Source organism: Liolophura sinensis, chromosome 1, assembly GCF_032854445.1.
Source record: "Liolophura sinensis isolate JHLJ2023 chromosome 1, CUHK_Ljap_v2, whole genome shotgun sequence".
Lineage (NCBI taxonomy): Eukaryota > Metazoa > Mollusca > Polyplacophora > Chitonida > Chitonidae > Liolophura > Liolophura sinensis.
In genome coordinates, this window is record NC_088295.1 from 76,711,168 (window position 1) to 76,736,537 (window position 25,370).

Genomic DNA, 25,370 nt, shown 5'->3' on the forward strand with positions numbered 1-25,370 from the left:
GAATAATTAATAAGTCTATTTTATACCACCCGAATCTGCCCATCATTGCCGTATGTATTGGGTGCATAAAGGTTTAACAAAAATGTCATTCTCCATTATCTGTCATGTGCCACGTATATATCTTTTCGATTTTACCAATGACGCGTTTGACGAACAAGGCCTCCTTTCACAGGAAAAACCTACACCTCAGGGAAAGAACCGTCTGCTTGTTTCCCGTTTAGACCAGTTTATTTCTTCTGAATTGCTCAATATAGAATGCGGCGTGACTTTGCCGAAGATACTGTTCTTTCGCAGTGTTGTTATCGGGCTATGTCAGAGTACAGGAACTACAATGTATTATCTCCGCAATTCTGTATTGAATGCGGGTGTATGGCATACATCACATATAGAAAAATGTCCTCAAAGGCACTAAAAAAAACAAACAAAAAAATGTTTACTGCAAAATTTGTCCGTTAACTCATTTTGTACATAGAATGAACGAGTTCAAACCGGAATATATGTAATTGATGTACCAGTCAATTAAGCCTAATTGTTATAATTAATGCTGTGGTGTTACCACCAGAATCCAATAACGTATACCCAAGAGCTAAAGGGAAGGACACTGAACAGAATCAAAAATTGTACGTAAAATATTTTCGGATTATATTCCATCATTGATTTCATTATATAATTACAAGGTAATTCAATGATGATTTATTTCTTATTGATTGTGTATTATTGACAAATTTCATACCGTGTTTATTTGCTGGTTAAAAGAAGACAATTTTCATCACTGCTCTATGTAGAGCTTTATAACTGCAGAAAATTTGTACAATAAGTGGTTTGTCACACTTTTATCTGAAGTGCGATGTAGAGAAACTTAAGGAACAGTTAGTATTCATGCATTTGAGAGCTATAATTGGCACCGCACGCATCAACTTAGTGTGGAACGGTTGCCTCATGTTCAACCGCGTAGTGTAGTTTAAAATTTGAAGCTAATATATATGTTATGGTTTCTTTTTTTTGTAAAATTCTTTGTTTAGGCATGTGACTGTAGGACCTAATTTCGTGTGTATAGCCTCACTATTGTTTACATCTCCCTCACAAACCACGGTTTTTGGATTTTTCTCCATGGGATAAGTTGAGTGGCAGGTCAAGCTGACGTATCAGAGACCTACATATATGCACCCTAGACTGCCCAAGCAAGTGGAGCTTTTGAAATACATATACAGTGGCTAATTACATGAAAGTCATTATTATGTATACATGTAGGTCTTATGCCTGAATATTCAATCAGCCCTGTTCACCATAAGGTGTCAACGGGAGGTTAGCACACTGTGTAAATGATGTGTCTACTCAACCGAGACATCGAGTGCATTACACCATATGTCACAATAAGGCATACTTTACCGTGTTCTTTTTTCGTGAATACGTCTGTAGATTTGAAATTTTTGAACAACGCAGAATTCGTCTTAGTCTTTGCAGAATGCTTCAACCGCGAGAGATTATGGCCCCGGGCGGGATACACTGGACAGTATGTCAGGGTATCTCCTCCCCAAAATAGCCTCACTGATCGCCTAGCTTGTGAAGGATATTCAAATAAGCTCGTGATTCAGTCTGTTGCAATAAAAATAGATGTATTCATTATAATAGTTTAAAGTCCGGCTTGCCTACCGTTGTTCTTCCACTCAACATGACCTGCTGACTGATTACAGACAGCCCTCAAGATGACAAGACGGGTCTACTTCTTACAACTTACTCTTCCCATTTTCTTTCTGTGTTTGAAAGCAGTATTCTCTCAAGGTAAGCTTTGGCTAAAGTGCCACATCCGCTAGTGTGGACAATCTGATCATTATGCAGGTGCTTTCAAGTAACTTTGACACGACTTTGTTGATACGATTTACATATGCAAGTATACAACAGTTTGGGTGAAAGGTCTCGGTCGTTGTTGTTGTTGCACCTGGTTTAATGATGTTACGATGCCTGTGACCTCTGCAGACAATGAAAACATATCCGTCAGCCATTTTGTTTGTGCTATAAAGATACTAGAGAATACGACATGACTGAGTGACATAATCCTGTCTCGATTCGAGGAACCATTGTTAAAATATTGTTCATGCTGGCGCATTCCCCGATCTAGAGGACACCGAGTATTTCACATTAAAAATAACCAATATTCCTCCGTTCTTCTGCAATTATGTTAGATGCGGCTTTCCGTGTTTAAATTTGACATGAAAGAACGTGAGTGTATGTGTGTTAATTCTACAGATGTATGGGGCTTCTGCACACGGTTCTATTTTTCCTACGTTAGTTAGATTTCCACTACAACTTTCATCTGGTTTAAGTCAACCGATAACCACGCGCAATGGAGAAAATGTGTATCTGTATGTAACTTTGTAGGCCTATATTGTTCTTTGCTTGTGTGATTTTGTGATTGTTGTCATAAAGTGAACACAGGACCATTTAACATATATGAAGTAACTTAGATTTATGTCTAGGAGTGAATCAAATCGGGTATAACACCTCAGCCGAACTAGCGACTAGGTTTGAACTGGCGATCTCACGATCATCGTTTGAAGGCTTATCTTCCAATCTAATCTACACGGATTTACCTGTAAAAGTGCAAAACGAAGAATGTTTATTAACCGTCCACCGGCATCATTATTAGCTATATGACACACAGGGTTTATTTATTGAGGTGGTGTCACCTTATATATGTGCTGTGCCACGTTATTGTTCTTGTTATATCGTGTCAGAACTTTATTAACCGACAGAATGCATCACCAGAAGCCCTGGCTGTGGAGATAATGCATTCTACTGTTACACTGGGGAAGAGTATCGATACGAATGCCATTGTAATCAAGGATACGAATCTCCGATAACAGACCCGCTCGCCCGTAAAAACTGCACAGGTTTGTGCCAATTTTGAATTACTCATTAAAAATTAGGTAGACATAGGTGTAATTTTTGTGAACAGTCGTGTATTGTAAAAGATTAAACTCCACTTTCGGAGGCTCAATTAAGGTAACTTAATGACAAATTGAAAACTGCACCCAGTTTAAAACTTAATGTCGCAGTTATATTTCATTCCAACAAAGCAGAGATAAAAGAAAGTCAACATTAGTCAGACTTGAGCTTCTTTGCAATGATTTTATTCTACATTGATGTCCTAAACAATAATACCAACTGGCAATTTTGATCTCCTCCTAATGGATACGTTTTTCATTATGAAAGTGAAGTGTGCTGTCGTATAGATGAGTCATGTTCAGTAATTACATTCCAGTTGTCCTTAAATCAGTTTGTGTATATGTCGAAATGCTTACGTCTCTTCATTAATTGCGAGTTAATTTCCTTGTTCCCTTCTGTAGACATTAACGAGTGCAATGGCCCGCCCTCGGATAACCACTGTGGACGAGGTACCGTGTGTATTAACACTGAAGGCTCCCACGTCTGTACGTGCGAGCCCGGATGTAGAGGGTTGACAATACAAGAGGGCAAATACGTCTGCTTTGGTAAGATTTGTGGGCTAATTACCTCCCTCATTTTAAACGATGAAATAGCCGATTATAGGCCTACACGTCAACGCGCGTATAAATTGTATAAGAAAACATCTCTGATAAACAACATTGAAAGCTCCTGTGACAACTTTATCATATCTTTGGGCGGAGGTTTTTCTTGGAATGGTGTTTTCTTATGTGGACATAGCGCAGATATTATATATTTTTAATGATTTTTATTATTGGAAATGGACCTACCCGGATAATTCTTCATGTTTATGTTAATGATGGCCTACGTGTTTTGCTTTTGCTCTAATTTCTGTCACTTTTGGACCAAGAGCTAATGTGACATTTTATTGATAAAATTTCTTAAAACATTGGTATTTTATACATAGTTGAAACCGCATCAAAATAAATACAATTTGTAACCATTGTTTGTTTGCTGTTGTTTTTTTTTTTGTTTTTGTTTTTTTGTGTTTGTTTTTTGTTTTTAGATATGAATGAGTGTGAACTTGGGAAAGATAACTGTGGGCTTGGCACGGTATGTAATAACACCGCAGGTTCGTTCTTCTGTACCTGTCAGACTGGATATGGATCAAAGACTCTGGTCAACGGCACGTGGCAGTGTTCAGGTATGTTTAAATGCTTTCCTCAATGACACACTGCATGAATGTTGGGATAGGTTCCTGACAAGCTGTGATCACAGACACATGTAATTACAGCAGTATATCAAAAGAAAAGGTAAAGAACATATTTGGTAAGACGTCTTATTGAGCAACTGATTAACAGTTGTTTTAAATTCCAAATTACTTGATAGTAATTTATACTCGTACTGTAATTCTTCTTTTTAAGACAGATATTAGTGGTGCCCTAAACTACAATTACATTCCACTCCCAGCTTCTTTTTTGTTGGAAAACTAAAAATATGGATATGTTGTTCATTACGTGGACTAACAGTGTGAGAAAAAAAATGTGTGTTACTGTTACAAATTGATGTGCATTGGCTGAAAAGAGCTGATCAAATGTCCTAAAAAGTAGCGGAATTAGGGTATATGATGTACACTTTTCTATAAATCAATTAGGGTAATATCAGACTTTAAATTTTGCCGAATGAATACTTCTGAAAGGGCGCTGTGGGTGAACAGTGGGTCAGCTTTCTTTGTAATGTTGGTAAACTGTTTGTAAATTGTAAATCTCTTAGTAAATCTGGAGATCACCATAATTACAAAAGAACTCATATTTTGACTGACTGGATTATTTTTCCGCAGAACTAGATTCTTGTTTCATGCCAAATAACTGTGGGGCCGGAACTAGATGTAAGAACAGATTGGGTGGATCATACGATTGTGAGTGTCTGGCAGGATTCTACAACCTTAAAATGGAGGGCACTCAGTACACTTGTGGTAGGTTGGTCTAATTGATTACACGTTCGCGTTTGTCGACTTTATTAGACATGTATTAATAAATACGTCCTATTAAATATCATTATATCACTTTGAGAATATTTTTAATAAATGGAATCAAGAAAACTATATGCACCGGTAGTTCAAAAAGTCTTTTCTTCATGTGTAGTTATAGATTAAATTGGGGAGAGTAATAGTTAGATGACGGCGAGATTTTAAAGCTCGTTTTTAGATCTTCGCCATCTATTAACCATAACTCTAAATTTGCAGATGTGGACCTGTGCCAGACAACCAGGAATAACTGTGGTCAAACAACGTTGTGTAAACCAAGAGGTAGCGCGTTCCAGTGCGACTGTCCGGCGGGATTTACAAATAAGCAACTTGTAAATGGGAAGTTCGAATGCTCCGGTAAGCCTGGGAAATAGTCCTTATAGCTTTGTATTGCAGATTGCAATACCGTAAATGTCAGCTGTTAATCTGATGATACAACCCGCAAAAAATTACCTATCGTTATTTTCTGAAGGGAAATGTTGATTATGGCGCTTGGAATATCTGCACGCGTATCATTTACCTGTGGTTCACAAATTAGTGAATGTCATGAGGATATACCCCTGGGACATACCCGACCATGAAACTGCAAATCTGTGGATGCTAAGAGAAGAGAGTTAAAATTATGTTAATGATGAAAGAAGTGGACTCTGAGGAAAGGGGTCTTATATTACATCTATGAGAAACCAGTGTGTGCTAAGGGGATTGAGCTGTTCCTAGGATACATTTATGAGCACAGGATTAACAGGAGAAAAATCACATCTCTTTCTGGTCGGATTGCAGATATCGACGAATGCTTGTCTAGTAGGGCGAACACCTGTGGGCCGGGGACGTTCTGTGAGAATACCCAGGGCTCTTACAAGTGCAAATGTCTGTCTGGTTTCAGAAGTCTTACCAAGTCGTCAACAAATCAGTATTTGTGTAGTGGTAAGTATATATATTAGGTAGCTCGTCTGTACACATAGCACAATAATGTAACCAATATTAAGCCAAATCTCAAACTCAGAACAATACACTGGATTATAATTTATGTATTTTTCATCATTCGTGAACATGGTTTTGGAAGATTCAACTTTCGTTTTGGAAGGATTTCAGTTATAAAGCAATTTTCACAGTTATTAAACCCCTATCGAATCGCTTGTCTGTCTGTGTGTCTTTCCAATGTTCTGTCTTAAAGGTTTTATGTAATATCATACTAAATTTTTCTCGTTTCGCTCTAGACTGTAAAGGACAACTATGTGAAACCTAATTAGTGCATCTCTCAATAAAAGTTGTGTTTCACTTCAAATTTTCTATCCGGTGTAATATTGATATATCGTATGACGTACGTTAATTATATATATATATATATATATATATATATATATATATATATATATATATATATATATATATATATATATATATATATATATATATATATATATATATAAATTGGTTCAATGCAATTGAAAACCACCATATCAGTCATACAATCCCCTTAAGCTAGTTAATTTTTTCGTAAATTCATGTCAAATCCACACGAATAACATGTTAGGGTTATCTGTCCTTGCCTCTGTACATTTCTGATTTTATTCTTATTATAGATGTCAACGAATGTGCGACCAATACCCACAATTGCGGTTTATTCACGGTTTGCAACAATGTTGTCGGATCTTACCGGTGTAGCTGCCAGGCTGGTTACGGGAATTTGGTCAATATGACTGGCCGGATGCAGTGTTCAGGTACCTTTACACTTGATTAGCCAATACGAGATATCAGGGGCCAGTTGTTCAAATGTGTATAGGCCTACAGTTAAGCCAGACTTATATATAAACACCGGTCTCATCCTAATACAAAGTTACTGTCACTTTAGTCGGAACTAAGCTTAATACCGTGCTCAAATCCTAATACCCTTTTGCACAACTGGGTCCAGATCTTTATCTGTTACAAGAGGCACAAGTTCGACTCAGTTTCAAAAACACGTCACACCAATTCCTTTACATTAATAAAACTTCATGCCACCAAAGGGTTAATCGTGCTTTTTCAAAACAGAAGAAAATAGTTAGAATTCATATAAAAATAAACTTCATTTAACTGACTCGTTGACAATCATCACGTTGCCATCTTTGATGCCAACTAGTACAGCACTTTGGTAAAATTTAAACAGTACTTCTTTCGCCAAGAACTAACAGTGTATTTGAAAATTTCTGTTTATTGAATATATACATATTTATCATTATGTCAGAATTTATTGCATATGTTTATCGTGACAATCGCAACGCTTTTCCCATTTAGTAGAAAACAAGCCCGTTTAATGCCGGCGTCAGATTATAGATTATTTGTAAACCAATGGGTGGGAAGATGTTCATATGTATATAAATAGGAAATAAATAAATAACACCCACTGGACTGATTAGATATTCTGTTGGCATTCCAAAAGCTAATAACACCAACTTAATGCGATTCGTTTGTGCCCGGTTATCTGAGGTCATCAAATAATGGCTCATAGTTCCACAGCCAGAAGCCTCCACGAGAAGGCTGTCTCAAAGCGCATGCTAATTATCACTATAACGCTTTGCCATGGCTTTGAAAAGATGCCTGTCCCATATATAAGTATGTATCAGTTTATCAGTTAATGCATTTCTTACGGAGGCTATGATATTAACCTGGTGATTATTTACCTGCTGTGTACATTGCATGTTCGACAAGTAAGTAATTCAAAAACATCACTTAACGCCAATATTTGCTATATAACATATATATGAATCTGATTCATATAATCACACTTACATTAGTAGCCTCACATAGACCATTTGTTTGTTTTTCATTTTCTATATACTTCTGTGTGTCCCTAAAGAAATCTACTGAATCATAACTACCATACAGTGGTTGTGTAGACATCCGTACTCATCTATAACTACCAGACAGCAATCGTGCAGAAATCTGTACTCATCTGTAACTACCAGACAGCAATCGTGCAGAAATCTGTACTCATCCATAACTACCAGATAGCAATCGTACAGACATCTGTATTCAAATATAACTACCTTACAAAAATGGTGCAGACATCTGTACTCATCCATACAGCAATCGTGCAGACGTCTGTATTCAAATATAACTACCATACAGCAAACGTGCAGACATCTGTACTCATCCATAACTACCACACAGCAATAGTGCATACATCTATATTCAAATATAACTACCATACAGCAATCGTGTAGACATTTGTATTCAAATATAACTACCATACAGCAATCGTGCAGACATCTGTACTCATCCATACACCAATCGTGCAGACATCTGTACTCATCCATAACTACCATACAGCAATCGTGCAAACATCTTTACTCATCAATAATTACGATACAGCAATAGTGCATACATCTGTATTCTAATTTAACTTCTATACAGCAATCGTGTAGACATTTGTATTCAAATATAACTACCATTCAGCAATCGTGCAGACATCTGTACTCATCCATAACTACCATACAGCAATAGTGCATACATCTTTATTCGAATATAACTACCATACAGCAATCGTGCATACATCTGTATTTAGGTATAACTACCATACAACAATCGTGCAGACATTTGTATTCAAATATAACTACCATACAGCAATAGTGCAGACATCTGTACTCAAATATAACTACCATACAGCAATAGTGCATACATCTGTATTCAAATATAACTACCATACTCGCATCAGTTGCTAGCAGCAGCTTTACAAGAGGTAGGCCAATTAAGAAACGGCTCTTCCTTTATTCAGGAATACTTGTAAAGTGGAAGTGTTATATAGTTGTACAGTAGGATAAATACGAGTTTACTCACTTTTATACAATCACTTTGTATCGACTATTGATTTTCCTTTGTTAAATTTTTGGTTGTTTATTTCCATTTTTTGTGGTGTTGAAATTTTGTACACGTATGTTCTTTGTGTTTTGGAAATGGTTTTTGTTGTTTCTGTGATCGTCCTGAACAGTAACCTGTAACTAGTTTCAAGTCTATTCCATTCTTTATCTTTATTTCAAGATGTAAATGAATGTGCGAGGACACAGCTGTGTGGTCTGGGTACAGAGTGTAGGAACACACCCGGAAGTTTCCTCTGCGTCTGTAGACGAGGCTTCGAATCTTTGAGAAAAACCGCGACTGGGATCTTTACATGCACAGGTAAGCAGCTGTGTATCTGCATTTATGCATGTCACCCAAACTGTCTTTTTGTTTTAGTGACGTAATTTATGAAAAATATTCTTATCTGAAATAGAATCCAGTAGACGTTTGATGTTAGTATGATTGTCCACGCAAAGAATTCGAAGTATTCATGATAGCTGGCTTTAAATATATGTGATATGTGGTTTGCAGGTGTTAAAGTAAAAACTAGATATGAAGGAAGAATATATTAATATTCTATCTGTCAGTTAATCGCTGAGCACGTTTACAATGCATTTCTTGTTCATTTAGTATTATATTGATGCGTTGATCAATGGCATTCTCTTCCGAAAAAAATCTTTCCTAACCGTTATGCGATGATAATATAAAGACCTGTGTTTTCAGACGTCAGTGACATTCTCTTCCGAAAAAAATACTGTCTTCCAACCCGTTACCTACAAAAGACCTGTGTTTTCAGACGTCAGTGCCATTCTCTTGCGACCAAAAAAAAAACTACAGTCTTCCAAACCGTTACCTGAATAATAATATTACGACTTGTCTTTTCAGACGTCAGTGCCATTCTCTTTCGCCCAAAAAAAAAAGAAACTACAGTCTTCCAAACCTCTACCTGTATAATAATATAAAGACTTGTCTTTTCAGACGTCAATGCCATTCTCTTCCGCCAAAAAAAAAACCACAGTCTTTCAAACCTCTACCTGTATAATAATGTGAAGACTTGTGTTTTCAGACATTAATGACTGCCAAGGAGTGTTAAACAACTGTGGTGCCGGCACGAAATGTACCAACGCCGTGGGTTCATTCAACTGCCAGTGTTTACCGGGATATGTGGGTAAACGATTGGTGAATGGACGATGGACATGCTCAGGTAAGGAATGTGATCAGCATGACTAATTAGAAGGAAAACGCCCAATAAATATATCTTGTAGTCTAAAAAACACACAAACTGATTGTTTGCATGGTACCGTGATAATATTTCTCGTTTAAGGTTTAATGAAGAAGGTGCAGCTAGGTAACATCTAATTCAGTAAAGTTTCACTTCACATAAAAGTATACGTTTAGTTTTGTGATAGTTAACATTAAGCTTAATAAACTTTTACCGCTCATGGGTAAACTATTAGTGAAACATTTGTTAAAAGATGCAGCCTAGATTTATAGTCCTAGCTTGTATCATAGGCTTATAGGTAAGTAGTCATTTAATACACATTAATTTAGAAAACACACACGAGTTTTACATGGCCAAACCTAAACGTTCAGTTACATGTATTTGGGTAGAGTGGATATACTCGTACCTGAACATGCAAATTTTTAATAACTATTATTTGCACAATGTAAAAAAATAGTACTGTTTCAAGTAAAAAAAAAGTATAAATGTAAAAGTAATTCATGTTATAAATGTGGAATGTTTACTGTAACGGTAAACATTTACACAGTGTGTGTAAACCTAATACATTTCTCGCTAAATGTTTACTAGAAATTCTAACGGTGTATAAATAAATTTCATTGTTGATAATTTTGTTTGAATTTTGCATGTATAATTATAAATAGATCACATGGCGGTTACTCAAGTTTAATACATCTGATATTCCGTGATTTCATCCTAATTTTGGGCTGTGTTGTTACAGATATAAACGAGTGCACGTCGCCGCTGGCAAGCGCGTGTGGTCAAGGAGCGACGTGTCAAAAATTCAGTGGGTTCTTATCAGTGCGTGTGTAAGACGGGCTATGAGAACATGGTCATACGAAATGGAGTGAAAGTCTGCTCAGGTGGGAAAAATAGATTATACAATAGGAAATATCCCATACAGTTAAGACAAAACTTGCATAAAAAAAATGAAGTTCAATGACAGCTATCATAGTCACCCAGTATAACGTAGTAAGTGGTCTTGTCGCTTTATAGCACGTGCATCTTATTGTATCTGATTCAGTAATTGTATGTAACATTTATTATAAGAAAAGTTTATTTCTGTTTTAATATCAAAATGTTATCTTATGATGCACTGAAAACAACGAATATACAGATTGTTCTTGACTGCTGCAATGCTTCAAAAGTCCAGCATATGGTAAACCTGGCTGTCTTTTTTTTGTATCCTGAACTTTTACACAATGCAAAAAACCTATGTAATTATTTACAGTGAGAAAATATGTCAGTCCCTCGAATGCAGTGCGTGAGTATTGTGTCGATTCTAATGTCACAAAACTGCATTCAGCTACCGTAAAGGTATTCTCCGATACAAGCCATGTATCCCTGTGGTTATAAAGCACGTCAGTTGAGGTAACAAAGTTTAAACATTCGTTTCAGATGTGAATGAGTGTCGTCAACCAAATGTAGTATGTGGCAGGGGAAGATACTGCGAGAATACAGAAGGTTCCTACAAGTGTCCATGCGCTTCCGGGTTTACAGACAGAAACGTTCCTAGCGGACAATGTGTCGGTAAGATGACATACTTCAGATTCTATGAAACTCGCATTCAGGAAGACACTTTTTGTTTAACTCACGGTAGAGCCCATCGCAGCCGATGTCTTGTGTTACAGTTTATTTGTATGACCACAACTCAGCATTTAACGAGTAATTCCAGATGACCAGTGTCGCCCAACATGTAATTGACATGAGCCCTGATGGTAGGGGACATGCTTGCTAATATTTAAGCATCTACATGAACAGTCAAAATGAAACCCTAACTGAGGTAAAGTAACAAGAGGCAATACTTCACTGGTTTTGTGTCGCAATTTACACTGTCGCCATGCTGTACGCTTTTATATTTTGTTATATCATAAAGTTTGTAAACTGGTAGTGTTAGGTGCTTTTGTTATTTATTTAAATATACGAACTTTATAAATTTTTCACGCGCTTTGCACGTTATTAAGAGACCGAATGCTAGATACGCGGGCATTTAATTTGTTTGTCTGATGAAAATCAAAATGGATCTGCCCTTTATTTTGTGGTAAAGGGACGTTTTCTATAGATAGTTACTAGTATTATTAAATTCCTGCATTGTGTTGATGGCAGATGTAAATGAGTGTTTGACTCCTGGGAACACCATATGTGGGTCGGGCACGGAATGTGCCAATCAAGAAGGGAACTACACTTGTAACTGTAAGACAGGTTTCACTGCCCGGTCATTGCGGGCTGGGACTTATATCTGCACAGGTGAGTTGTGCTACAATCGCTGTACTCATCAGAATCTTACAACCCAAGTCAGCTGTTTATTTTGGGTACATACCACAAGGATATAAATATAATATAATATAATTTTGATAATAACAAGATCGCCACGACATGGCTGTACTATTTTCGAGCTAACAGTAAGCCACAACAATTCATTATGATAAAATAATTGATATTTTTCTTTTCACAGCCATACAGTGAATTACTGTATATGCTGCTGTACGGTTGATTACAGTTGGTTGACTGTTTCGGGTTAAAGTGTTACACTAATGGCAGTAGTCCTTCGACTGTAAGTGGGAAGGTCTTGCAGCAACCTGCGGATGGTCGTGCGTTTTCCTCCCACCTTATTGCTGGCCGCCTTCGTATAAGTGAAATGAGTACGGCGTAAAACACCAATCAAATAAATAAATTGGCAAATAATGGCAGCAGTCTATTATAAGTGTTACCTAAAAACACCTGCTAATTAGTTTCATGGCATAACTTTTCATTAACAGTATGTTAACATGTGTTTTCTTCTGGCTGCTAGATGTGGATGAGTGCCGCCAGGGCAGATCCCCATGCGAAGCAGGACGGACGTGTCGGAACACACCCGGATCATTTACCTGTTCCTGTGCCCCGGGCTACACTAGCAGTAATATGCCCAATGGACCGTGTGTGGGTAAGCCGAGCATTTTCTCACAGGCTTATAGATACATAATAATATCGGGATTAATGTCATGTCTTACTGTCGCTTACTCAACGGTAGTGTTAATCAACGTACCTGATCAAAGTTACAACGATCCCAAATACAATAATATAACGGCTAATTTAGGTTTAGACCCTGGCTTGCCCAGCAAACTGATGGCTTATGAAGGAGGCCGATTTCCTTTAATCTTGGCGCCTTTAAATTGAGAAGTTTGCCATTTGCCTAAAGAGGTGCAGTGGTTCTTCCCGGGTTATGTTGAATTTCATCAAGCCATACCCATACTATGGGTGAATAAACGCAAATTGGCAGTAACTGTGACATCTGATGTCTTCTAGCAATGTCTTTAAGTGAAAAGAACGCCAGAATATTGACGGTACCACTGACAGTGACGTGTTGAGCTGCATTTCGCAGCTTAAATAGGCTAGGCAGATATCTTGTGTAGAAATTATCTAAATGTATGTGCGAAGTGTAAACACACTTTTGTTGCTGTTCTGTTTCCTCGGAAAACAGCGTTGACCAGCGACGTATATTCTCTTTCCGTTGTTACAGATCTTGACGAGTGTTCCATTCCCGACACAAACCAGTGCCCCATTGGAACCGTTTGCCAGAACACGGTCGGGTCCTACCAGTGTGCATGCGCTAAAGGGTATCGAAAGGCCCAGTCTCCACGAGGCACATTTTCTTGTGTCGGTATGGTGATTTCCTGCATGATATATTTTCAAGTCTGCACGCGTTGGTGGTGACACCAGATGATGAGATGAACGTCCACGAATGAACTTCCATAACTCATCTTATGAATGCTAACGTTCTGACTGTATGTGTTTAACTAGGCTGAATTATTCCACTTTGACGTTTTCTCTCGTGCAAATTCTCAGATGGGGTTTTCTTTTTGGAACCTTGTATTTAAAATGCCTAAGATATGATTAAAATAAACCTGTAGTTACACCGGAGAACTGTTTAAATCTAAATGTACCTAGGTATATGTTGGGAAACAATGGGAGATATAACATTAAAAATTAGACTGTTAAAGATTTTTAAACGTCATTTAATCTGGCTGAATGGATTCTGGCCACAGCAGTGTTTGTAAATCGTGGTTTCATTTTCTGTTCAGACGTAGATGAATGCGGCACAGGTGTACATAACTGCGGAGAGGGTACCACGTGTCAGAACAGTATCGGGTCGTTCGGCTGCTACTGTCCGGATGGTACACTTAGTCGGGAGAAGAGTGGTCGCTTCTGGGTGTGTCCCACCAGTACAGGTGAGGGGAAATAACCGTTAGAATGCCCAGGAGAGGGGAGATAAAAGTCATAATATCCGGGAAAGAGGAGAAAAACGTCGCAATGTCGCAAGAGGGGAGATAAAGGTTACAATCTATGCATTGAAACCTTGGTGTACCAGCTGTCAACAAGGACAGATGTTCCAGGTCAAAAATCACAATGTCCGGAGACAGGAAATAATTATCACAGTGTCTGGGGCAAGGGGAGATAAACGTTTCAATGTCCTGGGGAGGGGAGATAAACGTTACAATGTCAGGAGGGAGCAAATAAATATCACAACGTCTGGGCAAGAGAGATAAACATTTCAACATCTTGAGGCGGGGCGATAAATTTTACAAAGTCCAGAGGTTGGAGATACATATTACAATGTCTGTGGTTGGGCAGATTAACGTTACAATGTCCGGAGAGATGAATATTCCAGTGTCTAGGGTAGGGGAGATAAGTGTCCGGGAGAGAGATAGATCTTCGTGACGTTATGCATTGCGTTTCTTCCAGCGTTGAAATGTTGTATTTGACAACTGGTTGAATTCGTTTGTGTAACATTTGTATTCTAAATATAGAATAAAATTCAGAAGCCATCTATCTATTTTATCCCTTAATTTATTCTTCCTCTTAGAATCAAGATATTTATCTGTATGCATTCATCTGTATGCATTTATCCGTATGCGTTTATCCACCCAGATTGTATTATTTGATTTCATATCACAATGAACAATCAGAAAAATAGACATGTGTGTGACATTTAGGCAAGTATGGTTAGTTATTAAATTGTCCTTGGAAAAACTGAAGTTGGAGAGAGTTTATCATTACCTTACATCTGTATATTTCTGTTCAGGTCTGAACCTGTGTGACACCCGGGGAAGCTCTGTGTGTGGGGCGGGCACCGCCTGTGAGGTTGTGAGTGGTAACATTTCCTGTACCTGTCTGCCAGGATTCTCAAACATCCGCGTTTTGAACGGGGTCAACACCTGCACAGGTACAGTACACACATAAAAACTGGATTCATAAAGTTGACCTTTTGTATACGCCTTTTGACCGTCAGGTCACAGTGGAACTAAATTCTAAATACATAAACCTCTGCTCCTCTACCTGTACCGTATAATTCTGACAGCTGTTGCCAGCGAAATAAATTTATAAAAGGATTTACGTTTTGTTGGATTAACAAAATGAATAGAAAACTTTTTTCCCTGCTCTTGTATGCAAATTGGGAACCACTCTATGTAAAGTAAATGAGGTCATGAATTGCTAAGGCGCAGAAAGTTTAAAGTAATCATGAAGCCATTGTGACATCATACCTTAGCTCTTTTAATTACTTTTTCTGTTAATATATCAGCGGATAACTGGTTTCTTATTAAAGTATGTACACATTTCTACTTGGGAGCTGGAAATATAAACTGACAAATGGTCGGTTATCCCTGTGACTTGCCTGGCTCTAATTGTCACGCTATTTTTATTTATTTATTTATCTGATGGGTGTTTTACGCAGTACTCAAGAATATTTCACTTATTCGCTATCACTCACAATTATGGCGGGAGGAAGTCGGGCAGAGCCCGGGAGAAACTCACGGCCATTTGCACGTTCGCTGTGTTTTAAGTGAGTGTTTATTTAGGTTAAAAGGCAATTGTGAATAACCGCACTATACTCACTGACATGGGAATAACCGCACTATACTCATTGACCTGTGGTATTTTATTTCTTCAGACATGAACACTTTTGACGCTGGTCTGGGACAGGGCGCGGTCAATGCCCAGTCAGGTCCCGTCCTGTGTGGGGAAGGGATTGGCACTACTCCATGCGTCTGTGGCACGGGATACACGAATGTAGCTGGCAGCTGTCAGGGTAATTCATCTTCTCACATGACACTGTGTATATATAACCTATCACATGTAACATTATACAGGGAATCGCTAGGCGTGTTCTCATGTTGAGTGTGTTTGTTTGCTCTGTGTGGATATCACAGCTTCTGTAAACACGAAGCCATAAAAGTATATTGTTTGTAACGCTATGGTGAACATTTCCAGCTTGGTCGAGGCGCCATTTTTGCATAATTGCTGGTTGATTATAGTTAAGGCTGAGTACGTCAGAGTAAGTAGATAGACAGCTTGGTCCTTGTAGTGCTCTACGCCTGATGGATTGGGAGCACCATTATCATGTAATGAACTTTTAATTCTTAGACCTTTTATTTTTCAGTTGGATTCTCTTAGCACAATATTTTTATCACTTTCTGTTAAATTCTTCTTAACACTTTTATTGGTAAAATTTGTCATCTGTGCATGTCTAATTGCAGACGTTGACGAATGCTTAACCCAAGGGACATCGGCCTGTGGTTTGTACTCTGTTTGTACTAACACCCCAGGGTCGTTTAGCTGCGCCTGTGAGTCGGGATTCGTCAGTTCATATCAGGACGGTACTGGATGCTACCCCCGAGGTACGGCCACCAACAATCCCTATGATTTCTTTTATCGGATGTTTTACCCAGTGCTTTACTAAATGCCCATGTCACGGACTATTTGTATTATATAATCAGAGGCATTATTGTATGTACTAGTAGTTTAATATAGATGTAAGCCATACCTCAAACTTACTTCCACGGATACGAAACCTACATTACCTGCTTAACTTACTCTTTGTTGGAGATAGCTATATCCGTTTACAAAACACACTCCTTATCGTGTCATCCAGTGTAAAACAATTCCAGTTTGCACTTGTAGTAAATCGGTTTAGCTTATATACTATATGTAAGTAGTGAATATTATTATTGTTGATATTGGCAAGGGATCAAGTATGTATTTTATAAAATTTGGATTTATCACTGTAGAATATTTGTTGTGTTATTATGGAAAATATTATCCATTAGAGATGTATAACTTACAGATTATAGATTTATAACTCCCTTCATTGAAATATGTACCATTATCATAGACAAAGGCAACAACCGGGTACCGTACCAAAAGTAGATCGTAGCAGAAGTTGGTGAAAACTCCCATGGTAGCGTACACTTTACAGATGAGTCACCATGGTAGTTTTAACCATTTGTTCTCATGATCCCTTTGAAGATCCGAGCCCTGGTACCATTTCCTCAGAACAATTTTTCATTTTATTCAAAATTGAAGACTTCATCTTGGTGCTTAGCTCGTTGTCCAAAAGGTACAGAACGTTCGAAAAAAATATGTAATAGGTCTTTTCCAATTTAACTCCTATGTTCGAAATTGAACATTTATATGGCGTTTTCAAATTTGGACAAAAATCTAAACTTGTTTTGAGGAGCAGGCCTTTATTTACTGAATGGCATGTACCTTCTCTATCTGTATCGTTTTATAGCGAATAAAAGATTAATTCAGAACTTCTTCAAATCTTTGTATCTTTTTTGTACTTATTATCGGTTGAAAAATTCGCCAGTTAAATTTTGGCGCGGAGTTTCTGGAAAAGGCCATATATGGACGTTTGATAGGGCCAAAGTTCAAGATCTGGTTTTCTAAAAAAAACACCATTCCATCCATTCATTCAAGCATTCACACATGCATCGGTACCAGCCATGGTCGAGCCTAACCACGGCCACAGTGCATCTTTAACCGTTAAACGTTGGCATTTAAACTGAACTTATCTTTGCAGGAATTACACCTTTGCCTGCTTCACAGGAAGCTAAACAATCTTCTTGTAAGTATTAATCCATTAAATATTCTCACTTGACGGCTTATGTTTAAGATTCTATAACATTTATTTATTTATTTGATTGCTGTTTTACGCCGTACTCAAAAATATTTCACTTACTCGACGGCGACCAGCATTGTGGTGGGCGGAAACCGGACAGAGCCAGGTGGAAACCCACGACCATCCGCAGGTTGCTGAAGACCTTCCCACGTACGGCCGGAGAGATTCTCTAACTAAAAGTCCTCGCTTAACTTGTACACCTGGATTTCTTTGACCTCGTTTCAAAATTACAGTCAGTTAACAAATTTTGAACTTAATCCAGTGGACCAGACTGATATTTACTGTATCAGTCTAAATATCTGTGTTCTAAATAACATTAGAAAATGTCCCCGAAATAACCACAGTGCAAGAAAATAATAATATACAGTGCGTCACCTAATACCATATTAATAATAATAGACTACGACTGAAGTCAGATTGTGAACCGTTTCACCTTCGTTGATCCCTATTTGTTTTCAGTTCCCCCCTTCACTGGCGTTGGTATAGGATTAGGAGTTTTAGTGTTGATAATTGTCGTTGTTGTAATAATCTACATGGTGCGGAAAAAACGGTAAGAATTTGGGGCAACAACCACTGGGTGTAGCGGGAATTAAAGTGATTAAGAGTTTGACAATGACCAACATAAGTGATAAATATTTTTCAACAACAATGACCGACATCGTTTAAATGAAATATTCAGGACTCTGCTGTTAAACACCAGTCAATTACTCAAAGACCACTTCAAGTTACACTTTCGCAGAAAATAAATATAGGTACCATTAAAAGTTATTTTTAAGACGTAATGCTATTTTCCTTCAACTCATTTCTTGATACCGTACATCAAGCAAGTTTGATGCGGTACCTGAGAGATAAACTTTTTAGTATATTTATTGCATAATTTATTGTTTATAGCTGTTTAATTATGACATTTTGACATAATTACAGACGGGAGCGAAAACAGGACCAGTATATGCAGCGGGCAATGCTTCAAGAAATGTATTCAAACAAGTCCTCGCCAGTGAGAACCTCATTTAAAGAAAGATCTTCTTCAAATCCATCCATATAGCGAGAATTCGTCAAAAAAGCGCTCCACCATGGATTCTCAAATGTTTATTCACAGTTTTACCACGTCCCTTTAATAGATGACCTGAATTAGATAACTCATGAACACATATTTACATTTATGAAAGTCAGCAAACTTGTACACCTTCTTATCATCAACCACCAATCGCTGATAAAATACATGTTCAATCTTGATTCATTAAACTGGTATTTATTAATACAAGTGAAGGACTCATTCTTGGTGGGTTTCAAGAACAGATTTTGTGATAATATTAGTGTGTCCTTTACAAAGTTGAAGTTAAAAGTGCTTGGCATAAATGTGCTCAAATATAAAGGATGTCTCCGTTGTACATGATACCATCTCAAAATACCATGACAAATCGCTTGATTGTATGCAATTTTACGCTTGCTGTGAAACTTCTGGTGTGATTTAGAGGATTTGTTAAAACAACACCCATGGTTTTTTGTGCTTATTTATTTGCTAGTTTAATACTTACTACTTTACTTTAAATATATACGTATATTTATTATTTTTCCTATTTCATTTTCATTTGAGTGTCGATATCAGTTACGACGGTATATACACTTTGATGTTAATTATGGTCCTCCTTTGCTTTCAATTTTCGTGAAGTCTTGGTGACGGCGCAGGTATGGCTGTTTCGCTGTCCGTCAACGTTTGCTGAAGGACACATGTCTTCTTCCAATACGGTGTACTTGTCTGTATTACAACTTACAAATGGAGAAACTCGTCAGTATAAACGTGTCAGTGGAGAACTAAGGGCACTACAACTTCCTCCACCCATAACTCTGAGCGCCGTCGTATAAGAGAAAAAAATCTATTAAATAATCTATTAAATAGATATGGTTTTATTTCGCTGAAGTATGTGTGATTACTTTGTGTTTATTTCGAGTGACGCATTTTTCAGTTTCGCTCCATAAAAATGCCTGTTTGTTCGACCGGGTGTTTCAAATATACTCGCAGAGAAAGTTACTTTTGTAATATAAGCACGTCAGTGCGGTTGGATGCACTGTTGCCATTTCATTTTATGTACTTTTGGGGGAAAACTTTCATTGATTGCCGTACACGGGAAGGTCTGCAACAACATGCGGGTGGTCGTGGGTTTCTCCCGGGCTGTGGCGGGTTTCCTCCCACCATAATGCTGGCCGCAGTCGTATAAGTGAAATGTTCTTGAGTACGGCGTAAAACACCAATAAAATCAGTAAGTAAATAAACTCATCGATTGGTTTTAGAAAACTCCCAATAAAACACAGCTCCTAAAAATAGGGCTCATAATAGTTTGCTGTAATAGTATTTGGTTAATTTCGTTACAGAATATAGGGTGTTTCATCATTTTTAATACCAAAATGATTTGAATAAAACTGCAAAACTAACCTATACTTGACAGCGTTTATTACTTGTTTTTGACGTTGCGAAATCTGTAACATGGTCACATTACCAATACACGTGACTAACCCGAAGTCTCCTTCACAAATTGGGCCAGATGATTATAATCAGGTATTGTTTATCTGGTACTGTGGTCATTTATAAATGCCATTCTTGTTCATGGCCATTATAACAGTATAGGTCTCTCCATGGGTGCGTCCCTTCAAATCACGACATTAAGCAACCTTTACCCATAATGACCGAGTCTAACTCGACTGCCCGAGGCTTATTCTGTATTTCCATTCCAAATCATGGCTACCTAATACAATTGACCCATGATATGGTTCAATAATATATGCATCCGGAAACTAAACAGTATAAAAAATTACTGTCAACAGTATGACTTTTCATAAAAGCGGTTGTATATTAGTGTGAATACAGTAGTCTTATTGTCTGTTTGAAATGGACAGGTAATTTCAGGTATTTGTGTTGTACGCTGGATTCCTATTTCTCCCAAAAGACGGATGTAAGTTTCACGCCTGAAGAAAGAAAAGGAGTGTTGTTAAATGTTACTAAATATTAAGTCGTAAAAGGTTAGTGATCACTGTACAGGTAGAGGGTTTATGGTCTTTAGCTGCTCGACGCCTTAGAGCCCTAAGCCAGTGATATCAGTCAGAATCACAGGCCTATAGAACCCTTTTAAGGGGAGTTGTAGTCAATAACATATAATAACAATCTGCTCATCCTGTAGTTCAGAGATTTCCCGCCAAGCAGGTTTCATGGGCGCGTATGAATATTAAAGAATTAAGGAGTTTATTCTTTGTGACCGGATTGGAATCCTGTTTAGTACCTTAAAGTAAAAGCATGATGTTAAATAAAAGCACCATTTTAAGTAAAACACCATGTTAAGTTAAAGCACCACGTTAAGTAAAGGCATCACATTATGTAAAAGCAGCATGTTAAGTAAAGGGACCATGGTGAAATATAGGATATCAGAAATAACCTCTTGTAAATGAACATCTTTTGAGACGGAGGTGTAGTTTTTCAGGCATAAAACAGTTAAAACTTACTTGAATCTAAATCACATTTATTATACTACATGCCTTGCGAAGGGTGGAGTGATGTGATAAATACGTATTGTTTGATCTCAAGACAAAATTGTCCTAAAATATGATTTTACTAAATTCAGGCCTTCCACGTGCCAATTCTTGACATAATAATAATATGATTTAATACGTGAGTCAGAATTATTTGTGTATATTTTATATAAAGCTATTACCAAGAAATATTCGTCATTGGAGTTGTGCACTCACTATGAAAGTCCATCGATATTAACCCGTTATGCCCATTGGTCCACAGGTATAAAACACGCGGCGTCCAAGCGAGATGAAACAAGTGCAGTGATAAACCCCACACGAAGCCATTTTTTCTGTTTTTATATTTTTCCAAAACTATGTATTAAAAAAATTCAAAATATATTGATATACATGTACGATGAAGGATTTATTGTATACATCCGCTGAAAGGCCAATACAGCCAAACATGCGTGTGTGTTGTCAAGCGAGATCTCCTTGAACCTATGTTTTTCATGCTGCCTCACTGGAAATCCGCAACAAACCACCTGACATGAAGACATGACAATTTTAGGATTTTAGTCGTTACTCGACTTGGACGTGAACCGGGATTCCCAAATTACGAGGCACACACTCTAACCTCAAGGCCAACGAAGTGTGGTTAGAGTGGTAACGGAGCCTACGAGCTCAACGGAAAAAATGACCACCTATATATAAGCAGCGATATATGTCTTTACACAAAAGATGAGGTGATCAGTTCTATTTATTTATGGATCTGATGAGTCTTTAGTCACGTACTCCATGAAGTTTTCACTTCCATGGTGGATGTTGGGCTTGTGTCCTTTGCCAGATATCTGACTGAAACCCCGAAGGCTGGATATAACTACGCAAGCTCAATGATTACGGGCTGAAGCGTCATACCGGGCCAGGGGCCTTTTTCACAAAACCTTGTAAGTCAAATTTCTCCTAAAATTTTCGAAAAGACGTTGTCTAGGTCATAGTTCGTCACAGGGTGACGAAAAACTGATTTAGGAAGTTTTGTGAGATAGGCCCCTGATCTACGGCAATCTGTCCCAGTGCTTTAACCATCCGAACCAGGGCTTTAACAATTTGAGCTAGTGGCGGCTGGCTATAGATTATAAGGGGTTTTGAACATAGTCCGATATTTTCCTGGAGCACTTGCAGTATAACTGGCTGTTCATTATCAGCATACGCCACAGCTTAACACCCAACTCTACTCAACCCGACTGTTGGATCCGGGGTCCAAAGCGCTCGTGTATGTCAAATAACGACGCAACTCATGACGCCACTCCACGGGTGGCCGTGGGTGAGCCCGGTTTCCCCCCACCATAATGCACCACAAAACACCAATCAAATAAATAAACAGATGAAAGAGCAGACAATCTAGCACGATTTTATAAGTGTAAATAAATACGAATTACACTAAGACTTAAGATATACTGTATAATGATAATCGTCAAACCACACAACTGTGCAGGATATGCACGAGAATGTGGTTGATGTACATTTGAAAACTTACATTCAAACTTGTCAGTTTGCCCCTACCCAACCACCCCAACACCCACCCCCAAATAGTATGTAGACGTTCATCACGTGACACACGAGATTTCATTCAATATTATACACTAAAATAACCTGTTAAATTTAGTAGAAAGTCTGTTGTCTAATTGATTGACGGATGCATTACGCTATTGCAGAGGATGTTAAATAACTATATGTGCACACATATTCTGTTAATTCAACACAAATATTCTATTAACAGGATATTATGTTGAATATGACAGAGTATTGTGTTATAATATACTCTCCCATAAAAGAAACGCAACATCCCCCCCAAAAGATCAATCATAAATTCTTCAAAAAATTGGCGTGATTGAGACATGACAACATGATCATATTATAATGTAAATGTACGATAATTGAATTTAAACACCAGATAGTGTCTGTTGGTCACACGTGACTTAAGGGTCGGACTTTGTATAACGCTGCGCGAGGGATTCGTAGAGAAAAACTTAGGACAGTTGCACCTGCGAATCATGCCGTATTTTTAAGCGGATTTAATGGGTATAAAAGACACATAACCGTTCCGTTGAATTCAGTCACTAAGTTGCTTCTCCAACCTGCCAAGATATGCCAAGACTAGACACCGCTACCCGGAACATCGTCATTGGTCGACTCCTCGCCGGTGAATCACAGAATGCAGTCGCTAGACTTTATCATGTTCACCGGAGCACGATTTCCCGGCTCTGACAACGGTACCAGCAATCCGGTTCAACAGCTGACCGTCAACGTTATGGCCGACCTAGGGTCACAACAGCAGCCCAAGACCGTTACATCCGGTTACTTCATCTCAGAAACCGAACCGTAACAGCAACAGAAACAGCATCAAATGTCCCAGGTCTCCGACGAATATCGGCACAGACAGTCAGGAACCATCTCCGTGAAAACGGCTTACGTCCCAGACGTCCTTACTTTGGCGTAGTACTGAGACAACAGCATCGACGCGCAAGGGTACGATGGTGCAACAGATTAAGGGACTGGAATCTGCGAAATTGGAGGCGAGTCTGGTTCAGCGATGAATCCAGATTCATGCCGGAGAAAAGAGATGGCCGTACACGCGTCTACAGACGCCGAAATGAGAGGTTCGCAAGGAACTGCGTCCTTGAAGTCGACAATTTCGGTGGAGGAAGTGTGATGGTGTGGGGTGCCATATCATACGCCCGAAAATCTCAACTGGTGCACATCCCAGGTAACCTTAACGCCGCTCGATACAGATGAGGTTTTGACGCCACACATGCTGCCCATAATGGACCTTCGTAGGGAAGTTTATCAGCACGACAACGCTCGGCCGCATACAGCTCGTGCTACGGTTGACTTTCTGGAGAACCAGAACGTAACAGTGCTGCCCTGGCCGTCCAAATCACCAGATTTGAACCCAATAGAACATTTGTGGGATGACTTGGGAAAACGCTTGCGCAGTCGTCATCCAGCGCCCCAAACTCAGCAAGAAGTGCTGCAGGCTCTTGACCAAGAATGGAGAAGAATTCCGCAAAACCGTATTCGCCGATTGATCATGTCTATGCCGAGACGGATTCGCGCTTTGTTACGGGTTAATGGTGGGCATACCAGATATTGACTTTGCAGTGACGTCATCTGAGTGCTATGGACTTTAATGTGATAAATTTTGACATTGTAATTAACTTAAAAGTCTGAACAACCAGTGTGGAAAATTTCAGTGTGATGTGATGCTTATTTTTGTATTTAAGATGATGTTGAAAAATTCATATTTGGATAAAACGAATCGGATGTTGCGTTTCTTTTTTGGGAGAGTATAACAGAATACATTCTGGCATCACTCAGACAACAGACTTTCTGTTAAAATTTACTAATTAATTTTTGAGTTTATATGAACAAATTTTAACAGTGATTTAAGCACTCAGATGTGTGACAAGCTGTGATCCCTTTCACGTACTTATTTATCGTACTTTGCCGTACGATATTTTGTACGTTTCTATTAACGTACCATTGTCCTATATGTGCGATATTGTACAAGTACGATATCTTTTTGAAAGTGGCCCCCGCCCAACAACACTTTGTGAAAGTAGCCCCTGACCCACAACTCTTTGTGAAATTGGCTCCTGTCCCACAACACTTTGTGAAAGTGGCCTCTGTCCCAAAACACTTTGTGAAAGTGGCCCCTGCCCCACCACTGTGTTAATTTCGAGATACAAATTAACGTGTAGATGCACGTGTAGATTCACTTGTAGATCCTAGCGCATGTTATAAAAACGGCTGTCGTCTTTGTTTGTTGACATGTTGTTAATAGCCTATCCACAGTCCTGATTCTTGCACATTTATTTGTGCAAGAAATGAAATATAAACCTTTTTTTAAATAACACATTTGGGGGAATGACTTTATCTAGATT

The 25,370-nt window shown here is 38.3% G+C and overlaps 1 protein-coding gene across 1 annotated transcript; it reads left to right on the forward strand.

The window, feature by feature from the left end:
• The first annotated feature begins 1,706 nt into the window (after positions 1-1,706).
• On the forward strand, positions 1,707-15,206 carry LOC135464145 (latent-transforming growth factor beta-binding protein 4-like). The gene is made up of 11 exons (XM_064741644.1): positions 1,707-1,782; positions 3,348-3,491; positions 3,971-4,108; positions 4,745-4,879; positions 5,711-5,854; positions 9,813-9,950; positions 12,093-12,233; positions 12,778-12,909; positions 13,486-13,626; positions 14,048-14,194; positions 15,049-15,206. Exons 1-11 carry the CDS (start codon positions 1,707-1,709, stop codon positions 15,204-15,206), a joined length of 1,494 nt encoding a protein of 497 aa, XP_064597714.1.
• The last annotated feature ends 10,164 nt before the right edge of the window (positions 15,207-25,370 follow it).

Excerpts from the sequence above, each read along its gene's own strand:
- LOC135464145 (XM_064741644.1), top strand. The coding sequence starts at position 1,707 with ATGACAAGACGGGTCTACTTCTTACAACTTACTCTTCCCATTTTCTTT. Across the intron at positions 4,109-4,744 it reads CGGCACGTGGCAGTGTTCAG|AACTAGATTCTTGTTTCATG; the intron begins GTATGTTTAAAT and ends ATTTTTCCGCAG. Across the intron at positions 4,880-5,710 it reads GGGCACTCAGTACACTTGTG|ATATCGACGAATGCTTGTCT; the intron begins GTAGGTTGGTCT and ends GTCGGATTGCAG.